This window comes from Eurypyga helias, unplaced genomic scaffold (assembly GCF_000690775.1).
Source record: "Eurypyga helias isolate BGI_N326 unplaced genomic scaffold, ASM69077v1 Scaffold52012, whole genome shotgun sequence".
Classification (NCBI taxonomy): Eukaryota; Metazoa; Chordata; class Aves; order Eurypygiformes; family Eurypygidae; genus Eurypyga; species Eurypyga helias.
The window spans coordinates 1-17,555 of NW_010235022.1; the positions used below are offsets into that span (position 1 = coordinate 1).

The 17,555-nt window shown below is 44.8% G+C and overlaps 1 protein-coding gene across 1 annotated transcript; it reads left to right on the top strand.

The window, feature by feature from the left end:
* Window positions 1–298: 298 nt before the first annotated feature.
* GMCL1 (germ cell-less, spermatogenesis associated 1) lies at window positions 299–17,336 on the top strand (the record flags this gene model as incomplete). The annotated part of the gene is made up of 12 exons (XM_010146603.1): window positions 299–422; window positions 3,443–3,539; window positions 4,329–4,426; window positions 4,906–5,018; window positions 5,701–5,766; window positions 5,930–6,014; window positions 6,239–6,329; window positions 6,808–6,948; window positions 11,379–11,448; window positions 16,033–16,108; window positions 16,931–17,076; window positions 17,249–17,336. Coding segments are annotated over 12 exons (1,195 nt in total), but the record flags the coding sequence as incomplete, so codon positions are not given.
* Between the last annotated feature and the right edge of the window lie 219 nt (window positions 17,337–17,555).

The window sequence follows — 17,555 nt, forward strand, 5'->3', positions numbered from 1 at the left end:
GGGGGCGGGTGGTGGGGGCAGGGGTTGGGACACTCGAGGGCCAAGGCCGGTCTTCAGGCGCTTGTGCAGGAAGGAGAGGGGGGATGGAGGGAAAGGGGTGTTGGCGTGTGGTTGCTTGGGCCTGGGGCAGGGGTTGGTTTCTTGTTTGCTTTGGAAAGGTCTCTGCTGCAGGAAACGAGAGGGGAAGGGAGCTGGGGGCGAGGGAGGTGGTCAGTCTGTTATAGGGACAAAACCCCCTGTTCAGTACTCTGATAGAAAAATCTGAAGGAGTATGTCTCTGTTTGCCTTTTTTGTGTAGGAAAAAATTGAAAAACACTTCAAAGTATATTTATCAGACTCTGTTTTTGAACGGGGAAAACAGCGATATCAAAATTTGTGCTCTGGGAGAGGAGTGGAACTTGCATAAGATATATCTGTGTCAGGTAAGTGTCTGCTTTCTTACTCGCAGTCAGAACCGTGTTTTTAACGAAAGAACATCTGATAAATGTTAAGTGTGACTTGAGCTTTTTTCTTTTCCTTTTCACCTCCAATTTCTGGCTTGCCACTCTTTCTGTGGATGCAGTAAACAACTCCTGTTCTGCTCTCGCTAGTAACGCTAGGAAGCATAGCTGTAGCTTCGTGCCTGAAAAGTTTCTTCGCTTCTGCCTCTTTTTTAATCTACTCCTCTTAACCTCGGCGCATCCTCTGTGAAAACAGTCTTGAGAGTCGTCTTTTGATGTCCTGGGAAGGTGTTGGTTGCTGAGCAAACGGCTGAGAGTCTCTGGTGACGTTAGTATTATTGCGGAGCAAAGAAAGGGCATCCAGGGTGGATTTGTAAAGCACGTGCTAACCCAGTTTTATTTTACTGTTCGCTGGGGCTCAAGGGTAGGAACCTGCAGTGAAGTTGCTGGTGCTGGGTCTCTGTATTTGGTATGCAGAGACGTTCTTGCTGCTGCCTGCGCAAGGTGTGCACAGAAGCAGTAAACCTTAGTGCCTACCTATGAAGAAAAACAGCTGTTTCCAAAAGCATTTTATTTTGGGCTTGTATGAAGGTGTTCCTTTCGTGTTTTGGGAGCGAAGAGGCACTGTTGTCTTTACTGTCTGTTCTCTATTACTTTCCCTGTGATGGCAGTCAGGAGAAACCAAGGCTTTGACTTGAAATGTCTGATTGAGTTGTGCTGGTAACTTTGAAGCGGGCGTCTAACCCCGGAAACAATGGATCTGAAGCGAGGAGAGAAAGCCATGCCAGGTGCTCTACCGGAAAGCGTGCGTGCCGCTTGGTTAGCGGCAGTCAAACGCCGGGCGGTGGTGTGTGTCGCAGGGCGAAGGTGTCGCTCTCCGACGCTCAGCAGGTTGAAGGCAGGTTCGCTGGTGTAAGAAGCGGTGGTAGAAGCAAATTCTTGGCGTATTTTTTTTTTTTTGGTGTTGCGTTAAGGCTGTGATTGTGGCGCAGGTACAGCAATTCCTGGTGTTGGCCATGGCGGTGGAAATTTCATAGAATCATGGAATGGTTTGCGTGGGAAGGGACCTTAAAGATCATCTAGTTCCAACCCTCCTGCCACGGGCAGGGCCACATTCCATAGCCCAGGTTGCTCCAAGCCTCATCCAGCCTGGCCTTGGACACTTCCAGGGATGGGGCATCCACAGCTTCTCTGGGCAACCTGTCCCAGTGCCTCCCCATCCTCTCCGGGAAGAACTTCTTCCTGATATCTAATCTAAACCTCCCCACTTACAGTTTAGACCCGTTACCCCTTGTCCTGACCCTACAGGCCCTTGTGAAAAGTCCCCCCCAGCTTCCTTGTAGACCCCCTTCAGGTACTGGAAGGCTGTTTTCCTTGCTGTCTTGGGGGAAGAAGCCTTTTGAGAGCATAAACCGAGGGCAGGAAGGCATTCGTGTGTAGCCCAGGCTTGACTGGTGGCAGCCACATCTGGTGTGGTTCCCGAGAGCACTGCGGGCAGATACAGCTTTAACTGTCACTTCTGACTCTAACAACGGGAGGATATGAGTGTGTTGTTCAGTCCGACTCGGGTTGTGCCCCATAAACAGGGGTGGGCGCATTGCCGGTTCGTCCTTGGGCTGTTGGTGGCGATGATTGGTCATTGTGATTCTGTTGTTGCTATGTCTCTAGTTTGGGAAGCTTGTCCTTAAAACTTAGTGTGGGTTGGTGACTGAAATGGAACATTGAATCGCTTCCACGGGTGCTTTTAACAGACTTCGACAACTGCAATTCTGTTCTGTAGAGGCCTTGTAGTACAGGAGGTGTGAGATGGAATTTTGTGGTTGTCTCCCAGGTCAGGTTCCCGTTTCAATTCATGCTCCATCCTTGGGTTTATGTTACTGTAGATAAAATACTACTGGATGTTAAAAACCTCTCAATGAAGTGATGACTCCTCTGCCTCGTTGAGCAGACTGTCTCAGTCCGAATTTGTCTGATTCCCGCGTCACCCAAGTGACCTCGTTTAGCTTGATAAATGACAGGAAGGTGCTGCTCTGCCTGTGAGTGGGAGATCTGAGAAACAAAGGGGTTCCTTTTCCTCATGCTGTTTACTAAAGTGGCAAATTCTGGTGAAACTGAGGAGTTATCTACATGGCAAAGCGAAGGTAGCCTCCTGAGGATTGGTAAGATGAATAAGGTCCTGGTTTTGAGAGTAGTATGTTGTACGTCAGCATAGCTAGGGGATATGCCAAAGGCAGAGAAATATTTACATAATCAAATAATTCAGACTTGGATTTGATGTTATTTGTGGCCCTGAGTTGAAATGCTGAGTTAAGAGGTCAGGGAATATGGGACTGTACAAATAGACTTTATTTTTTTGATCTCTCAGGTAAACTTCAGTGGGTGATAGCATCTCATAATGGGCACATCTGCTGCTGAGAAGGAAAATCATGAATCCTAGTAGAGCAGTATTTGTCACTTCATTTGGATGGAAACCTATCAAATTCTAGTTTTATACCTTACACTTTATAATAAAAGGTATATTTACATAAATGGTGTATGTGTACGTGTCCTTGGTATGAGACTACAACCGTGTACATTAATTTGTATGTCTTGCATGCTCTCCCCCCCGCCCCTAGTACCCAAACTGGCATTCCCTAGTGCCTGCAGGATTTGTTGGCCGCTGGTAGCATTAAGTACTTAATTCTTGGACTAATTATATCCCCATTGGTGGTGTGATTTGTAGGAAAAGAGCTTATGTGGCTTTTCTGGCCCTTTAAAGCTCTTTACTCTGGACTTGTAGCCCAAATTTGCTACAGGCGTTTTTCACTTTCAGAAATAGAGCAACTGCAATTAGCCCTTTCTCAAGTATGTCAGAATGTTTTAGTTTGTGAAAAGTTCCCTTAATTTTGTTCTGCATAAAGGTAAATACTAACTTTTTTCATTCCATGTGCTGCTTTTTCGCAGTGTAAATTTGAATTAAGTCTCTTACTGGAGTTCTTTTTCTCTCCTCTTCCTTCATATAGTCTGGCTACTTTTCCAGTATGTTTAGTGGATCTTGGAAGGAATCTAGCATGAACATCATAGAGTTGGAGATACCTGACCAAAATATTGATATAGAAGGTAAGCAGGAACCTTTGATCTCAACATGAACTCTGAAGGTAGAGGTTAACTTGAACCTGACGAAAAATAACTGAAAATATATATGATTTTTTTAAAGAATAATTTTCAAACTAGTAAATAAGAAACGTGAGAGAATGACTTCTGTGCCCGTTCAGTTTTGAACTTAACTCAGGTCACGAGTAGAATTGAATTCATTCTTGTACCTTTGAGCTGGGGAGCAGAGCTGGAAAGGCTTGTGCTGCTCTTCCGGCGTCGGGGCTCCTGAGGTCACTGTGTCACTCCCATGAGGCCCAAGTGTTCGAGTGAGAATCCCATCGTCGTCTGTCTGGTCTGGGGAAGCTTGCAGGGGGCCACTGCGAGTTAGCGGAATGTTTTGCTGTGGTTCCAAGCACCACGGAGTGAAGAACTAGCATTTTCCAGAACAATTACAGAGAAACTTGTAACACCATAATCATATCTCACCAATAGGCTGGTGATCGATTGCAGAGAAAGATCGTGAGGTTGAGCGTCGTCTTGCCTAGTTTGATTACTCTCTGCTCTGTGGTGTGACCTGATGGCTGGTGTAGGAGGAATGCTTTGTGTCACTAATGAGAAGGACTGTATGTTGTAGGTTAACGCCATGTTTTGTGATTTCTGTTTGCCTGTGCTTGGGCTGGTAAATACTACCTTTTCATCCCGAGCAACTAAGGTTGTAGAGGATGCGCTCAAGTGGTTTGGTTACATTTAAGGATTCTTTTAGTTATCCGTGCCCAATGTCCTGTCTTTGTTTGACCCTCATACTCTCTTCAGCTCTACAGGTGGCTTTTGGCTCACTATACAGAGATGATGTGTTAATAAAACCCAGTCGAGTAGTTGCACTTTTGGCAGCAGCCTGCATGCTGCAGCTTGTAAGTAATGAATACGCACTATTTTTATGCTTTCTTTTCAGATAAAGATAACAGTTCACAATATACTCCGCGCGTGTACAGTTTCACCCAGAGAAATGAATCATACTAAGTGGGGAAAAAACCTAAACATAATGCAGTGGTTTTATTTAAAAGTGCTATGACTAAGATTCAGTTGTAATATTAAGTGCTGCTTTGAGAATCGTATCTAGAGGTAGATTAAAATGTGTTTTAACAGCTCATTTGTTCTGCCCTGAAGGTATTCATTAGGAATTTCATTCACATGATGCATTCCTAAGAAAAATGTGTTTTTCTGGGGAATGTTGCTTTAAATTTTCTGGCTCACAGAGCACAGGTCACTGTAGCACGTGTGACTTCGGTAACTCGTCAGGCCTGGAAACGTGTACAAAACGCGTGATCTTTGACGCTTCCTGTTGGGAAACAAAAGCTCTGAATATTTGTGGGTTTTTTCCTTCCCACAGGATGGCTTAATCCAGCAGTGCGGTGAAACGATGAAGGAAACCATTAATGCAAAAACTGTGTGTGGTTATTACAATTCAGCGGGGACGTACGGGTTAGACTCTGTGAAGAAGAAGTAAGGATTACTTTCTTCAAGCTGCTTTGTACATTGCTAATTAAAACTGTGAATTTACAAACTGCCAAATAATGCCTAAGTTAATCTTTTGGGTTTTTGAAGCTGTCTGACTTGGGCTCTGCCTGGCCTATTTAGTCTTTGAGTTTGGGTCGGTTGGCCTGTCCTGTGACTGAGTGTATGACTAAAGTATATTAATAAAGAATGTTTGGCCTTTAGTGTGACAGTGAAATAATACTTGTGATCACTGTTTTCTTGCAAAGCTGCTTTAGTATCCAGAACTTAGGCCTAACTGTTATCATTAGGAGGGTTACTTACACATTTGGAAGCAGAATGCTGAGGTTAGTGCTAGCTGCTTCCTTCTGCTGTGAATTAGTGTGTTCTCAGAGCTGCTTGAGGCTTTACTAGTACTTTGAATTCAGCTGTCACTGTACCCTGAGAGAAACTAAATTCAACTTTAAGAGTTTCAGAACATTTTGGAAAATTTTATGCTAAACTTCTGTTTTTGAGATAACTCCTTTTCATAACTTTTTCATATTTTTATGCATTAGTGTCTCAGGTTAAAGCAGTATTTCATAATCATGCAGAACATAATCAGGCTTTGTAAGCCTGAGCCAACTGTTGCAGGAATGTTGACAGGTATATAAAAAAAAATGAAGGTACTAATTCTTTGCTTTTAATCCAGGTGCCTTGAATGGCTCTTGAATAACCTGATGACTCACCAGAGTGTTGAACTCTTCAAAGAACTCAGGTACAGGCCTCACTTAACCTTGAGTGGAGAAGTCCAATTTCTTCCAAAGCATGTAGCTCACTGTAAATAACTTCCTAGGCTATTGATGTTGCTTGTTACTCAGCTTGCTTTCTTGGGGTTATCTATACTGTCTCACGGAACTCTTGTGATTATTTTTTTCCAGCATAAACCTCATGAAACAGCTGATCAGCTCCTCTAACCTCTTTGTAATGCAAGTGGAAATGGATGTGTATACTGCTCTCAAAAAGGTAATTGGCAAAGGGGCTGCCCAGGGCGTATGAAGTTGAAGCGCATGTAATTGATTTGTAACGCGATGAGAATTTGAGCCTTTTTGGTACTTACTGAAAGTATTTAATAGAGTATCAGAATCTTTGTGGGAATGAATGCATTATGAAAACATTGATAATGCATGTAATGACTTGTTTGAAAACTTCTTCGATTAACTCACTAGAGCTTGGGTTTTTCTGCCTAGTGGATGTTCCTTCAGCTAGTGCCTTCATGGAACGGGCCTTTGAAACAACTCTTAACCGAAGCTGATGCCTGGTTTGCCAAGCGTAGGAAAGGTAGGATTAATTGGGATGGCTTTGGATTGGGAAAGACGTGGGCTACAAGTAAAATACGATAGTCTTCCTCCAACTTCCAAGCTTTGTCCTGTTCTCTCTGGGAAGGCTTGTCGCTGCCAACAGTCTGTGACGTCAGATTCTCAACGCTGATAGCTCTTCAGTGTTTTGCCCACATGTTTTCACGTGAGCAGACATGGTCAATATTTTGGCTTTGCTGCTTTTGCTGTTGTCCATTTAGCGTAAGCTTTTGTTGCCTTCTCACTGGAATTCACGAGTGTATTTCAAAAGAGTAAAAGCTTGGTTTAATACTTCTCTTGGAAGGGTTGGAATGTAAGTTATTTCTTAATTTTAGCTGCAAAAGACGATTTGCCTGTCTGTAATCACTCTTTCTGATCAGTAAGTGAAGACTCAGTCTCAAATATTGGGTCTGGAAGATACTTAGGAAAACAAATTGTAAGACAGGTGTTCTCTCTTACAGATCTTGAGAATGACATTGCATTCCTGGAATCAGAACAGGGGAGTGCGTTCCTGTCGGTGTTCACGCACCTGAGATTACAGTACATCATCAGTGACTTGGCATCAGCCAAAATTGTCGAGAGAGATTCCCTAATACCCTCAGGTGAGCGAGTACTCAGCTGCTCACGTTTTGTGTGCCTTTGCTAGCCTGCCCTGCATGAGAGTAACGGGGAAGGTCTGGTCTTACTGCTCTTGTGTTTATCTCCAGCATCTGAATTGTGGCTGAAGTCTCAGCAGAAGTTGAATATTAAATTTACATCCATAAAAGTCGTAATAGGTACACACGTAGGTGTGTGAAGCATATTAATCACAAAATACTGTGATCAATGCATAGTATGTTTTTGGTGTTCAGGGGACTCCAGAGGCCCAGACATGCAAAACCCCTTTTGCTTTGAAGAGGGCAAAGCTTGCTGTGACTCAGCTGTTTTCTAGCCATTATCTTTCTAAAAAGAGCGGGGTAGTTTTTGGTAGGATTTGGAATACCTGAAAATGAAAACCAAAAGCACAAGATGCTGTGAACTCTCTCCTGTCTTCACGGACAGGTGTTACTAACTGGCATTTAGGATATTATTCTGCTCTTTGTCCTTTTATTTGCATTTTTCTTGTATAAAACACATCCTCATTCTAGGTTCTGATGCTTTTTGAAGCCCATAGGGTGAAATGCCATTCAATAATTAATCTATAATCACATTATAGATTACTGCTACTAACGTCACGTTATCACTGAAGACCAAAAAGCCCCATTCTCATCTTGCTGCTGAAGTTGGAGTTCACAGATAGGTTTGTTCTTTGCCTGCACGCTGTGTAAGCCGGGCTGCTGGTGGAGGAGCAAGACTGGAAATGAGTTAGCAAGTTGGGCTCTCACTTGAAAATGTTTTTCCACTACCATTCATAACTTTGTCATGTGAAACACCTGCCTCTCCTTGTTTTTCCTTTTAATTTGTTTTCATTTTTCCCCTCCTCAGAGTTACTTGTGCTCCTTGTAACGGTCTTTGGACTTCTCATGCTCCGCTTTTGAATTTGGCTCCTGGTATCCCTGCTCCATATTTCACTCTGTTCAGTGTTCCATTATCATAGTTGAATGTTAGCACTGATTTTTGCATCTGAATGCTGACAGCTTTTTTCCCTAGCTCTCACATGCGTGGCTTTGATTATTTTTTTTATGTATCTGTCCACAGATCTGTTAGCTGTTCATCTGTGTGTCTGTGGTGTCTATTTTTAGATGTAATTGCCAAATGTCAATTAAGACTGCTTTTATTGAGCTGATTATCCTCTAATTTGCAACTTTCTGACAACTGTTCTTGTCATCTGTCTGTACTTGTAGCCTTCAGGATTGCTTTGGAATCGTGCCATATGCAAATATTCAACGTGTCTTTGAGTTACGCTGCTATCCCCCTGTAAAATGAAGGGGGTTCTTTTTCATCTCATGCTGGCTTTTTCCTTCACACTGCCATAGCTGTCAACACGCTGATGGTATAATCCCGAACCAGACTTGCTGGGGTACCTCTTTTGAAGCCTGCTAGCCTGATCAAGCTCTTAGATGCTTTCAAACACCTTCCTTGCCATGAAGGTGACGTAGCCGGCCTCGCTTCACTCGGTTTGTCGTTCTTGTGCTGCTGCATCCTGCCTCTGCCGGAAATAACAGTTCAGTTGCTCTTCGTAGCCGAGTGTCTGAATAACCCTGAGCCCCTCTTCGGGATGTTTGAAGATTGCAGCTGTCGGAAGCTGAGTTATGACTCTGATGGGGAGACCTGTGGGGAGGGGCCAGGGTCCTTTCCTCACTAGAAACCTTTTGGTCTCTTGAGTTGAAGTGGACAAGTACCGCTGCTTAAATGTACTGGCTTTCCCTTCCCCCGGTTCTGGTTTAATACCTTAATAGATGGAGAAGAGACTGTCTTCTGCACTAGTCTGACCAGGTGAAATCCGAAGGAGCTTGGTTATCCTGTGCCCAAGGTCGGCGTCAGAGTTCTTCCAACAGCAGGTGGAGGCAGAGCAGTACAGACCGCTGTGGTGTAGCGTGGCTGAGCGGCTTCGGTTGTGTCCAGTAGATGGGGCAGGTTCTGACCTTGAGCAAGTGATAAAATTTTATGTTGTGCATACAAATCCCGGAAGAACGGATCTGATCTTTGATATGTGATAGTTTATATGCTTAAGTGATGTGTAAAGTAAGTATAATCTGTTTTGAGATTGATGTTGCTGCAGATTATAATCAAAGTGCAAAGCCATCTTCATTCTGTAATAAAATACGTGATAACTTTGGGTGAATGACCCTTTAGATCCTTAATTTAACGATGGCACAGGAGAACTGTGGGTTATTTCCATGTGAATTGGCTTTGTCAGCATGTGAATGAGATGTTGCAAGCCAGAAATTTGCCAGTACCGCACTTGATTTCCTTCTCTTAACGTTGCTGTAGTTATCACTTCCCTGAACTGTGGTGGGCAGCCTTTGCTTCGTGTCCTGCAGCTGATAGGTTTTGTGTCTGTATGCAGTGCAGATGCCTTCTGTCTGTGTACATCAGAGGAAGAATGTTTCTCAAGCTGTTGCAGGATTAATTGTCATTTTGAGGCTGTTTTTTGTGCTTCTTGAAAAAGAATGTGTAACTTTTTCCCAGTCCCCAAGGGATCAGAGAGCAAAACGTTTACTCTTTCGTAGTTAAACGGTCTGTAAACTGCCATAAACACCGAAGTAGGCTTGGCACCTCTGTAGTCGTGCAGGGAAAGGCAGTGTGGTGACAGGGAGTGTCGTTAGTGCAGGAAGAGTATCGCATGTTTGCTTTCTACCACTGATTATTAATTAAAAAATAAAAGAGTTTGAATTCCAAGAGAACTGGGAGAGTGGGGAGGGAGGAGCAGCATGATGTAGGGACCTCTGTGTGTGTAATGAAGTGCTGCAAGAGTTTAATCCTTGATGGCCCTGGTAATCTGTTGATTCTGGTTTGTAGCCAAAAGCTACAAGATTAAGTTCCTGTGTTAAGGCCAGAAACTTTTGCTCATCGTTTAAAACGAGGTGTAGAGAAATACTAGTGGTGCACTTCCAAGGAGGTTATTGGCTGCCAGCATCCAGGATTTGAGGTGATTGCATCGTACCTGAGAGGGTACAAATGTGGTAGTGCGTATTCTAGCGTAAGCCTTTTTAGATTATTCTGGATGAAATTGTTCTCAAGGAGGTAAAGAAAGAAATCATGTTGAATAGATGAAAGAAATGGTGTCGTGATGGGTTTTTTTTTACATCCTGTATAAGTGTAGGACCTGCAGGAGAAAACGGAAATACTGCATTAGGAGTTCCCAAGAGAGAGTCTGTTCCAGGTTACATAGCAAAGATGTAAGAGACAGAAATAATGTCTGTCTGTAAGCAAAGTGTTCATTGTTCTGGTTTATTTGGTAACTCCTGAACACTTCTACAGCAGTATTTTCCCTCTTAATGTTTACAAATTACCAGATGAGCTGCAGTTGAAACATGAGATATGACATAGGTATGTACATGTAAAAAGTAGAGAAGGTGCCCTATCTCCTGATTATTTTTTTGCAATTTTCTTTCTCCTTCTAGCACATCCATTCTCTGTTCCTTAGCTGTGCAGTTTTCCTTACTTCATTTTTATACTTCCTGCTGTACTTTGGTTAATTCCCATTCTGGTCCCATCACAGTCTGAATCTTAACTCTAAAGTTGTTAGGGCAAGGCCTGGTTTTAATTTTTGCAGCTGGGGCTTCTAAGGCAGTCTTGGCGCTGTGATCTCACTGCTTCTCCCTCCTATCACGTTCATCGGCTACCTGCTGTGTTTTTGTGGCAGCAGTGGTTCTCGCTGTTCCCATCATCTCACCCCATTCCTCCACAGGGTTTGTTCTTGTACGTGACCTTGCATACTTGCCCCTGTTTGTTATCTGGACTGGGAAGAACTTACGTTGTGTGCTTTTGGGAGCCTGTGATCCCTTTTGTGTAACGGACTTACAAGCTATTCCTTTTTGTTCTGTTTTCTCCCTTGGTTGCGACTGTTAAATTAATACAGCTGATAAAATCTGTGGTGTTCTTGGAGGAAGACATGATTTATGTTTATTCCCAGTAGAGGACAATTTCTGTTTGGTTTTACTGTATTTGTGATAAGGCACTGCTTCCTTTATCCTTGGCTTCTCTTTTCTTCTTGTTTAACTTGTGTAGAATTGCACTGGGGATTCAGAAAACAGCATCTTCTCCCAAGAGCTTGTTAACAAGCTCCTTGGCTCAACAGAACTCTGCTCGAGGAGAAAATGTGTTGAGCTGCATCCCGTGTGGCAGTCGCCAGCGCTTGATAAGGTGCATGTAGTCCTGGGTTGCGTAGTGTCGCTGATCCGTATCTGTAGCGCTCGTCTGTGGGCGAGGCCTGGAGATGGGCACCCCCAGTGCGTTATAGGTGGTGGGGTGGTGTAGGCCAGCCAGTTAATGAGTGTAACCTTATTATTTCAATGTAATTTTATTTCTATATTTCAAATGTTTATGACCATCCCCATTCCCAGCTCCAAAGACACCACCAAGCTCATTTATTTTTTTTTAATTTTAGAATGGCTGTCCTCTGTTTACAAACAGCAGTGGTTTGCCATGCTCAGAGCAGAACAAGACAATGATATTGGGTAGGTATATTACAGGCTTTCCTCTATTTCTTTCTTAAATTAGAAACCTTCCTCTTACATGAATTCTGACGTGATTAACTTTTGGAGTGGACATTCAGAGCGGTGGGGGGAATGCATACAGTGGTTTTAAGCTCTGTGGTACTCCGGAGCAGTCCCTGCCCTTGGGCTGACCGATGCCCTGCCGTTAAACGGTAGGACTCCAGAAGTATAACACCACCAGAGAGAAATGCTGGGGAGGGATGTTCTATGTTTGCCTTGGTTGGTTAATGCTTCTCACCGCTTACTTTGCCTTCAAATGTGCAGTGAGGCTGTGAAAGATAACTGCTAGCCTTCGCTTTTAAGGATGGCTTAAGGAAAAGTACTGCAGGTGGAGAAGCCTGTTGGGTCCTGCTTCCTTCCTCCCTGGGCAAGAGGTGGTGGTGTGCTGTGACTAACTGGGTTGGTGTAGAAGGCAATTTGTCATTTCTTTCTTTATGCAGGGATAACTGCACGCTAATGTTTGTTCCTGCCTCTCCCATCCCAGACCCCCAGGCAGCGAGGGACAGCCCAGCACGGCTTAGCATCCTGTGACCTGTTCGCCTCATTCCCTTCGAATTCCACAGCCTGTCCCCAGCCAGGGTTTGTGTTTGATAGCTCGCTCTGCTGCCAGCACCTCCAGCTTTCCTCAGGCAGTGCATCCCTCTCCACTGCTAAGACCCTGTTCTCTCCGTAATCCTGTTTTATATCCTACCTCTTCTCCTTCCTAGGCCACGTGTGGTGGCATTTCCGTGCCAGTGAGGAGATTCCGTGACAGCTGCCAGCGTGCAGGTGTGGTTCCTGTGCCCTTTTGGCCATCTGCACGTAGCCGTGCTCCGTGTAACACCCCGACTGGCGCCTGCTTGTGTAACGCAGTTTCTTGAGCCCCAGCCTAACAAGGTTGTCAGCGGCGGTGGCTCGGGCAGCGGGGCGTGCTGATTTAATGTGTGGCGTGTCTGCGCGTGATCACAAACCCTCCCCCTTCCTTCTTGCTTTTGGCCGTGTTGCGTTGAGCCGGGTCCCGTCACCCCTTTTTCTAAGTACTGAAACTGAGGCAAAATGCAACTGGGGGAGTTGCGCCTGCCTGGGTCTTCTCTCCCAGCCCTTAGTGTGCTTTGTGGAGAAGAAACGTCAGGTCAGGAAGTTGCAAAACTTTCAAAAAGCAGCCAGCCAACTTCTTTATTTTCTGACATCGGTTCTGTTAGCCCAGCGTTTGCTGCCCTGAAGATGAGCATGTTCATCTTCATGGACGGCGTAAGCACCGCTGCCCTGATCTGAACCAAAGGCCGCGCAGTCTCTGGCAGCACTGAGCAGTAGAGTTCCTTTCCAGTGGAGAGTGAGTGTTCTCTTGCTGTACTTCTCCAGCAGTGGGTAGGTACAGATTTTCCAGGTGAAGGTTTTGGCTGGATCGTTACTGAACGACCAACCACCGATAGGCCTGTTCTGAACTACGTACAGTTCTGGTTTGGAACACCACATGCTTTAGCCCCAACACCCTGTGGCAGTGGATTCCATGGCTTAATTGTGTATTATATAAGAAATACTTCCTTAATTACTTCCTTTTGATGTTTTCATGTAATAGTGTTAAAAAAAAAAAGAAAAATCCCCAAAACTCTGACTTTTGACCTAACAGTAGTCAAGATTTTTACAGAATGGTTCTCTTTGTCAATAGCAGCACTTCAGAAAGTGGTGGAGGTAAAGGATGTCATTGTGAATCTCACCCTTTCAGCTCCTGAAGATTAATGTTGGGTGGCCACAGCTTGTTTCTGATGCCGTTGTTTTCTTGGGAAGACTTGTCTTGTGACGCTGCCGTTGATGTATCTCACGGCAGATGATCGTACGTTGTGCGTTCCCCTCTAGCTCGTACGGGAACCACCGATATTACAGAAGGGAGTATTAACGTAGGCTTCAAAATTCTGACAGGAGATAAGACCACGCGTTTGCTTAGTTCTGCTGTCTTTTGGTAGCTCATTGTAACGCAGCGGGAGTATTTTAATTGTTAGACATGGGCTTGTGAAAAAGCAAGCGCTCAGACACAACAGAAGTGAAGATGATGGGGATCATGTCAGCTTTAAAATGAGCAACTTTCCTGTTTGGCTGAAGTGCTGCTGATTTCGGTGACTCTTGGAATGTGCAGCGTTTTTCCGTGTTTCTCTTGCTTGTCTAGTTTTCTCTTTTGCAGTATGGGATTTTTGTTAGTTTTGGGGTTTTTTTAAGCCAGCTAAAACTGGAGATGTCTGGCAGAGAAAGTTTCCCTTAGCAGTAGAAGCTTTGCCCAACTCTTATTCTGGCCTTCGTTGCCAAGGTCTTTCATTAACGGCAACAGGCAGAAGGGGGGGAGATGTAGTGTCTCTTCTCAATATGTCTTGGCTTCTGACTTAGCGTTTACAAACTTACTGGTTCAAGGTGGCACCCAGGTTACTGGTGTTTAATAGTCAATCGTGGGCTGATTATCTTTCAGCGTGGTGTTCTCTGGAGTTGGGGGGCAGGGGGATGGTGGGCTGCACGCACACATCCCTGGAGTTCTTCCCCGTAGTTACATGGAGCTGAGCTGTGATGTTGCTGATCCGTAGCACGCAGTCTTGGAGAAGACAAATGTTATTTGGAGTCCTGAGATCACTTCTCTGTCTTCTACTGGCAAGCTGAAGTGAGATGCCTGCGGCTGGTAACTCGTGTTGTAGAAGGGAAGACATGAAACTGTTCCTAGGTATTAAAGCAAGTATTTTGGACTTTCGACCAACCTGTAGCTGAAGGAAAATAGGAAAGGCTTTAGAAGACCATCCTTTTATGCAGATCTCTGCCATTCCTCTCACACTTACCCCCTGTATCGGTATCCTAACACATGTTCTTCCCTTATCTCCAAGATGCAAACTCAGTAAGCTGGAGGACATGGAAGGCTGAGTCCCAGTGAGCTGAAGTAAGGCTCTATTTCCATATCCCACCTGGTGCAGCGCGTAATTGCACCTGCTTTCGCTCAGACTGCCACCATGGCAATTACATTGCTTTGAAATGTGTGATGTGGTTTGCTCTTTTGGGAACTTCGGAAAGGAGAAGAAAATGTTTCTCTTCTACTTTATGTAGTTTGCATTTAAAAGGACTAAACATTTTATTCGCTCTTCAGGATCTGAGAATGCTTTACTGTCATCCTGGAGTTTGTGACTTTGAACTGCAGCTGCTCAAGGTTTAACACTGCTGAAGTGGGTCACTTTTTTCTTAATTAAACATTTGTTCTGTGGCAGATGCGAGACAGATCTTTCAAGTCCGTGGCGGGAATCATTTCTAGCCTAACAGTCTCGCTGGCAGGCCTTAAGAACCAGATAGGGTACCTTGCCTGTTCACTAGGCGTGTGGTAGGCCAGGCTAAGTGGTTAAAGCTGGAAGCTTTGCATCTTCTGAGGCTGCTCGAGGAATTAAGAGGGGGATTCCCCTGTCTGAACACGATGTACTGATGGTTGTGAAATTTGTCATTAATTAAACAGAAATAAATCTTTTATCACCATTACTGAATTTAGGTCAGCTACCTAACCCGTTCAGCTAGAAGATGTAGAAAAAGCACCCAGCAGGTTCCGGGGTGAAATTTGCTTAGCATGATGAGCTGATTTGCTTAACTTGCTCATAAAATACTTCATCTTCCAGGGTTAGTTTTTACAGAAACGAGGGGAAAAGACCACAGACGGAATTTGTTCGTAAAAGCTACAGCCCCACGTTCTCGTGGAGTGTGTACAGGGGGAAGAGAACGGATGCTGCACTTCTGCTGGCCTGCAGAGCTTGGAGCACATTGTTTGATACTGCAGGTTGATAATCTGACTTGCGTGGGGGGTTGCCTTTCATCGTGATTTATAATCCTCACTTTAGGCATTTGTCCTCAGTGTAACTTGAAGACATTCTGGCAATGGTTGCTTATTTGGTTAATGATGTAATCGTGTCTAAAGTGAGTAACATACCTCTGGAAAAGTGGGACTGATTTTACTTACGCTGGCTCAGCAAGGTTTTTCTACGTGTTGAAGCGCCGGTGGAAACTGTTGGGTGAAACAAGTTCACGTTGGTGTAGGATGACAGAAGCTAAAGGCTTGTGGCTCTTCGTGATCGCTGTGGGTAAACTTTTTTTAGACAAGTTGCATAACCAGCCTCTTGAGAAACGTTTGGCGATGTCTCTGTGGGTGCTTCTTCGCAGCACTGCTGCTCTGCAGGGCCCTGCTGCTGTTCTTAGCAGCAGCACGTGTTTACCTCTGTGCCTGGTGAGGCAGGACAACTGCCTTTGGAAAGGGCTGGGGTTTTTTAGGGGGGTTGGAGAATGTGTTTTGTTGCAGCAGCTGTTACTTTCTTAGCGGGGAAGGTGCTTTCATAAAAGCCCTGCCCGAGGTGTCACAAGCTGGTTTATGTTGCAGTTTTGTAGAGTGGTTGGATGTTCATGGGATAATTCGGGTTGGAAGGGATCCTGAGAGTTCATCTAGTCTAACCTCTGCTCGGAGAAGGGTCAGGTGTGCGGTCAGACCAGTTCATCCTTCCCATGTTCAAGCACCGTACAAAGCCGTTGACGTGTCCTTAAAGACGTGCTTCTTTTTTGTAGGCCTCAAGAAATAAATAAAGAGGAACTGGAAGGAAACAGCATGAGGTGTGGTCGCAAACTTGCAAAGGATGGTGATGTAAGTAGGGCACGTGGCTGCGTCCGTGCATAGCTGACATGTCTTGGACATGTTGGATATTTTCAAAACACGTAGGTCTTAATTCTCAAACTGCCTCAAAAAGATGTAATGGGGATGGGACGTTAAAGAAGTTATTTTGTTCTCCCTAGAAGGATGAAAACACTTGCAGTCTTCGTGATGAATAAGGAATTAGTGTGTTAATTGTCCTCTTGTGCTGCAAGCAAGCCCATGTTTGGAAAAACCTTTTGTGTGTGAAAAGGAGGGAATGTAGGCATGACTTACCAACTGAGACTTGTAGAATACAGGCAGTTGAAATACAGCTCTGATCACTGATGTCTTTTTAACCGGAAAAGTGTGTTCCACGTATGTATATTAGTCTTTAGGTAACAAGTCTTGTGAAAAAATCCGGGAACAGGATTCCCGGCTGAAGTCGCTTCCCACAGGGCTGTTGCACTCCAAGGAGTGCTTTAAGCGTGCGTGGGACCTGTGGGACCTGTAGCTAAGTGCCAGTCAGAGTTACCAGAATGCAGACGTACTTTAGATCCGCTTGTGCGACGTGTGGTTTAGCCTGTGTAGGGGCAGCAGATGAAGCTTGTCTCGTGCAGTCAGCTCTCTGCAAGGGCTGGCTGCTGAAGTGGCTGGTTGCCTGCCGAGCTGCCTTACATTTCCAGTAGGGGTTGGCAGGGATCCTTGAACCCACCGTGCGTCTCTGGCTGCGAACGCCGCTCCCAGATTTGATTTGCTGGAGAAGCGGCGCTTGTGGTTTGTGTTGCAGCAGCTACTCAGGGTGGTCGGTTTGGCTTTTTGGCTTATGTTCTTCAGTACTGCTGGCGGTGGACTGGCTTCAACTTCGGCTTTGACCTCCTTGTTACCTACACCAATCGCTACATCATTTTCAAGCGGAATACGCTCAATCAGCCGTGCAGTAGCTCGGTCAGTCTGCAGCCTCGGAGGAGCATTGCCTTCAGGTAAAGCAGAAGGCGGGCCTTGTGGTGTATGTGAAAATGCCTTACCTTCACCTTAAATTTTGTGGCCACCAGGTCAGTCACATTGGAAAATGTTATCCTGTCTCCTTGGGAGAAACTCTTTGTGGAAAAACTAAGTTATGGGAGACTAATTACACTGTTGTTCTGTCCCTAGGTTACGTCTAGCCTCTTTTGATAGCAGTGGGAAAATTATTTGCAGTAGAACGACAGGATATCAGATCCTAACCCTTGAGAAGGACCAGGTATGTCTGTGGGTTTTTTGAGCTGTTGGACTTGAATTATGGAGTCCACAGCATGAAAAAAATGCTGAGAATTCAATAGTGCTTTTGAAGAGGAGCTGTTGTTCTCGTTGCCGTTGCTTATGTGGAATTACAAGTGCTGCTGCTGTAGGGGGTGGGAGGTGAAGGTAATTTGTGAAGTGTGACTGCAGTAGGGCAGTGCAGGCTTCGTTAGCGTCAGGA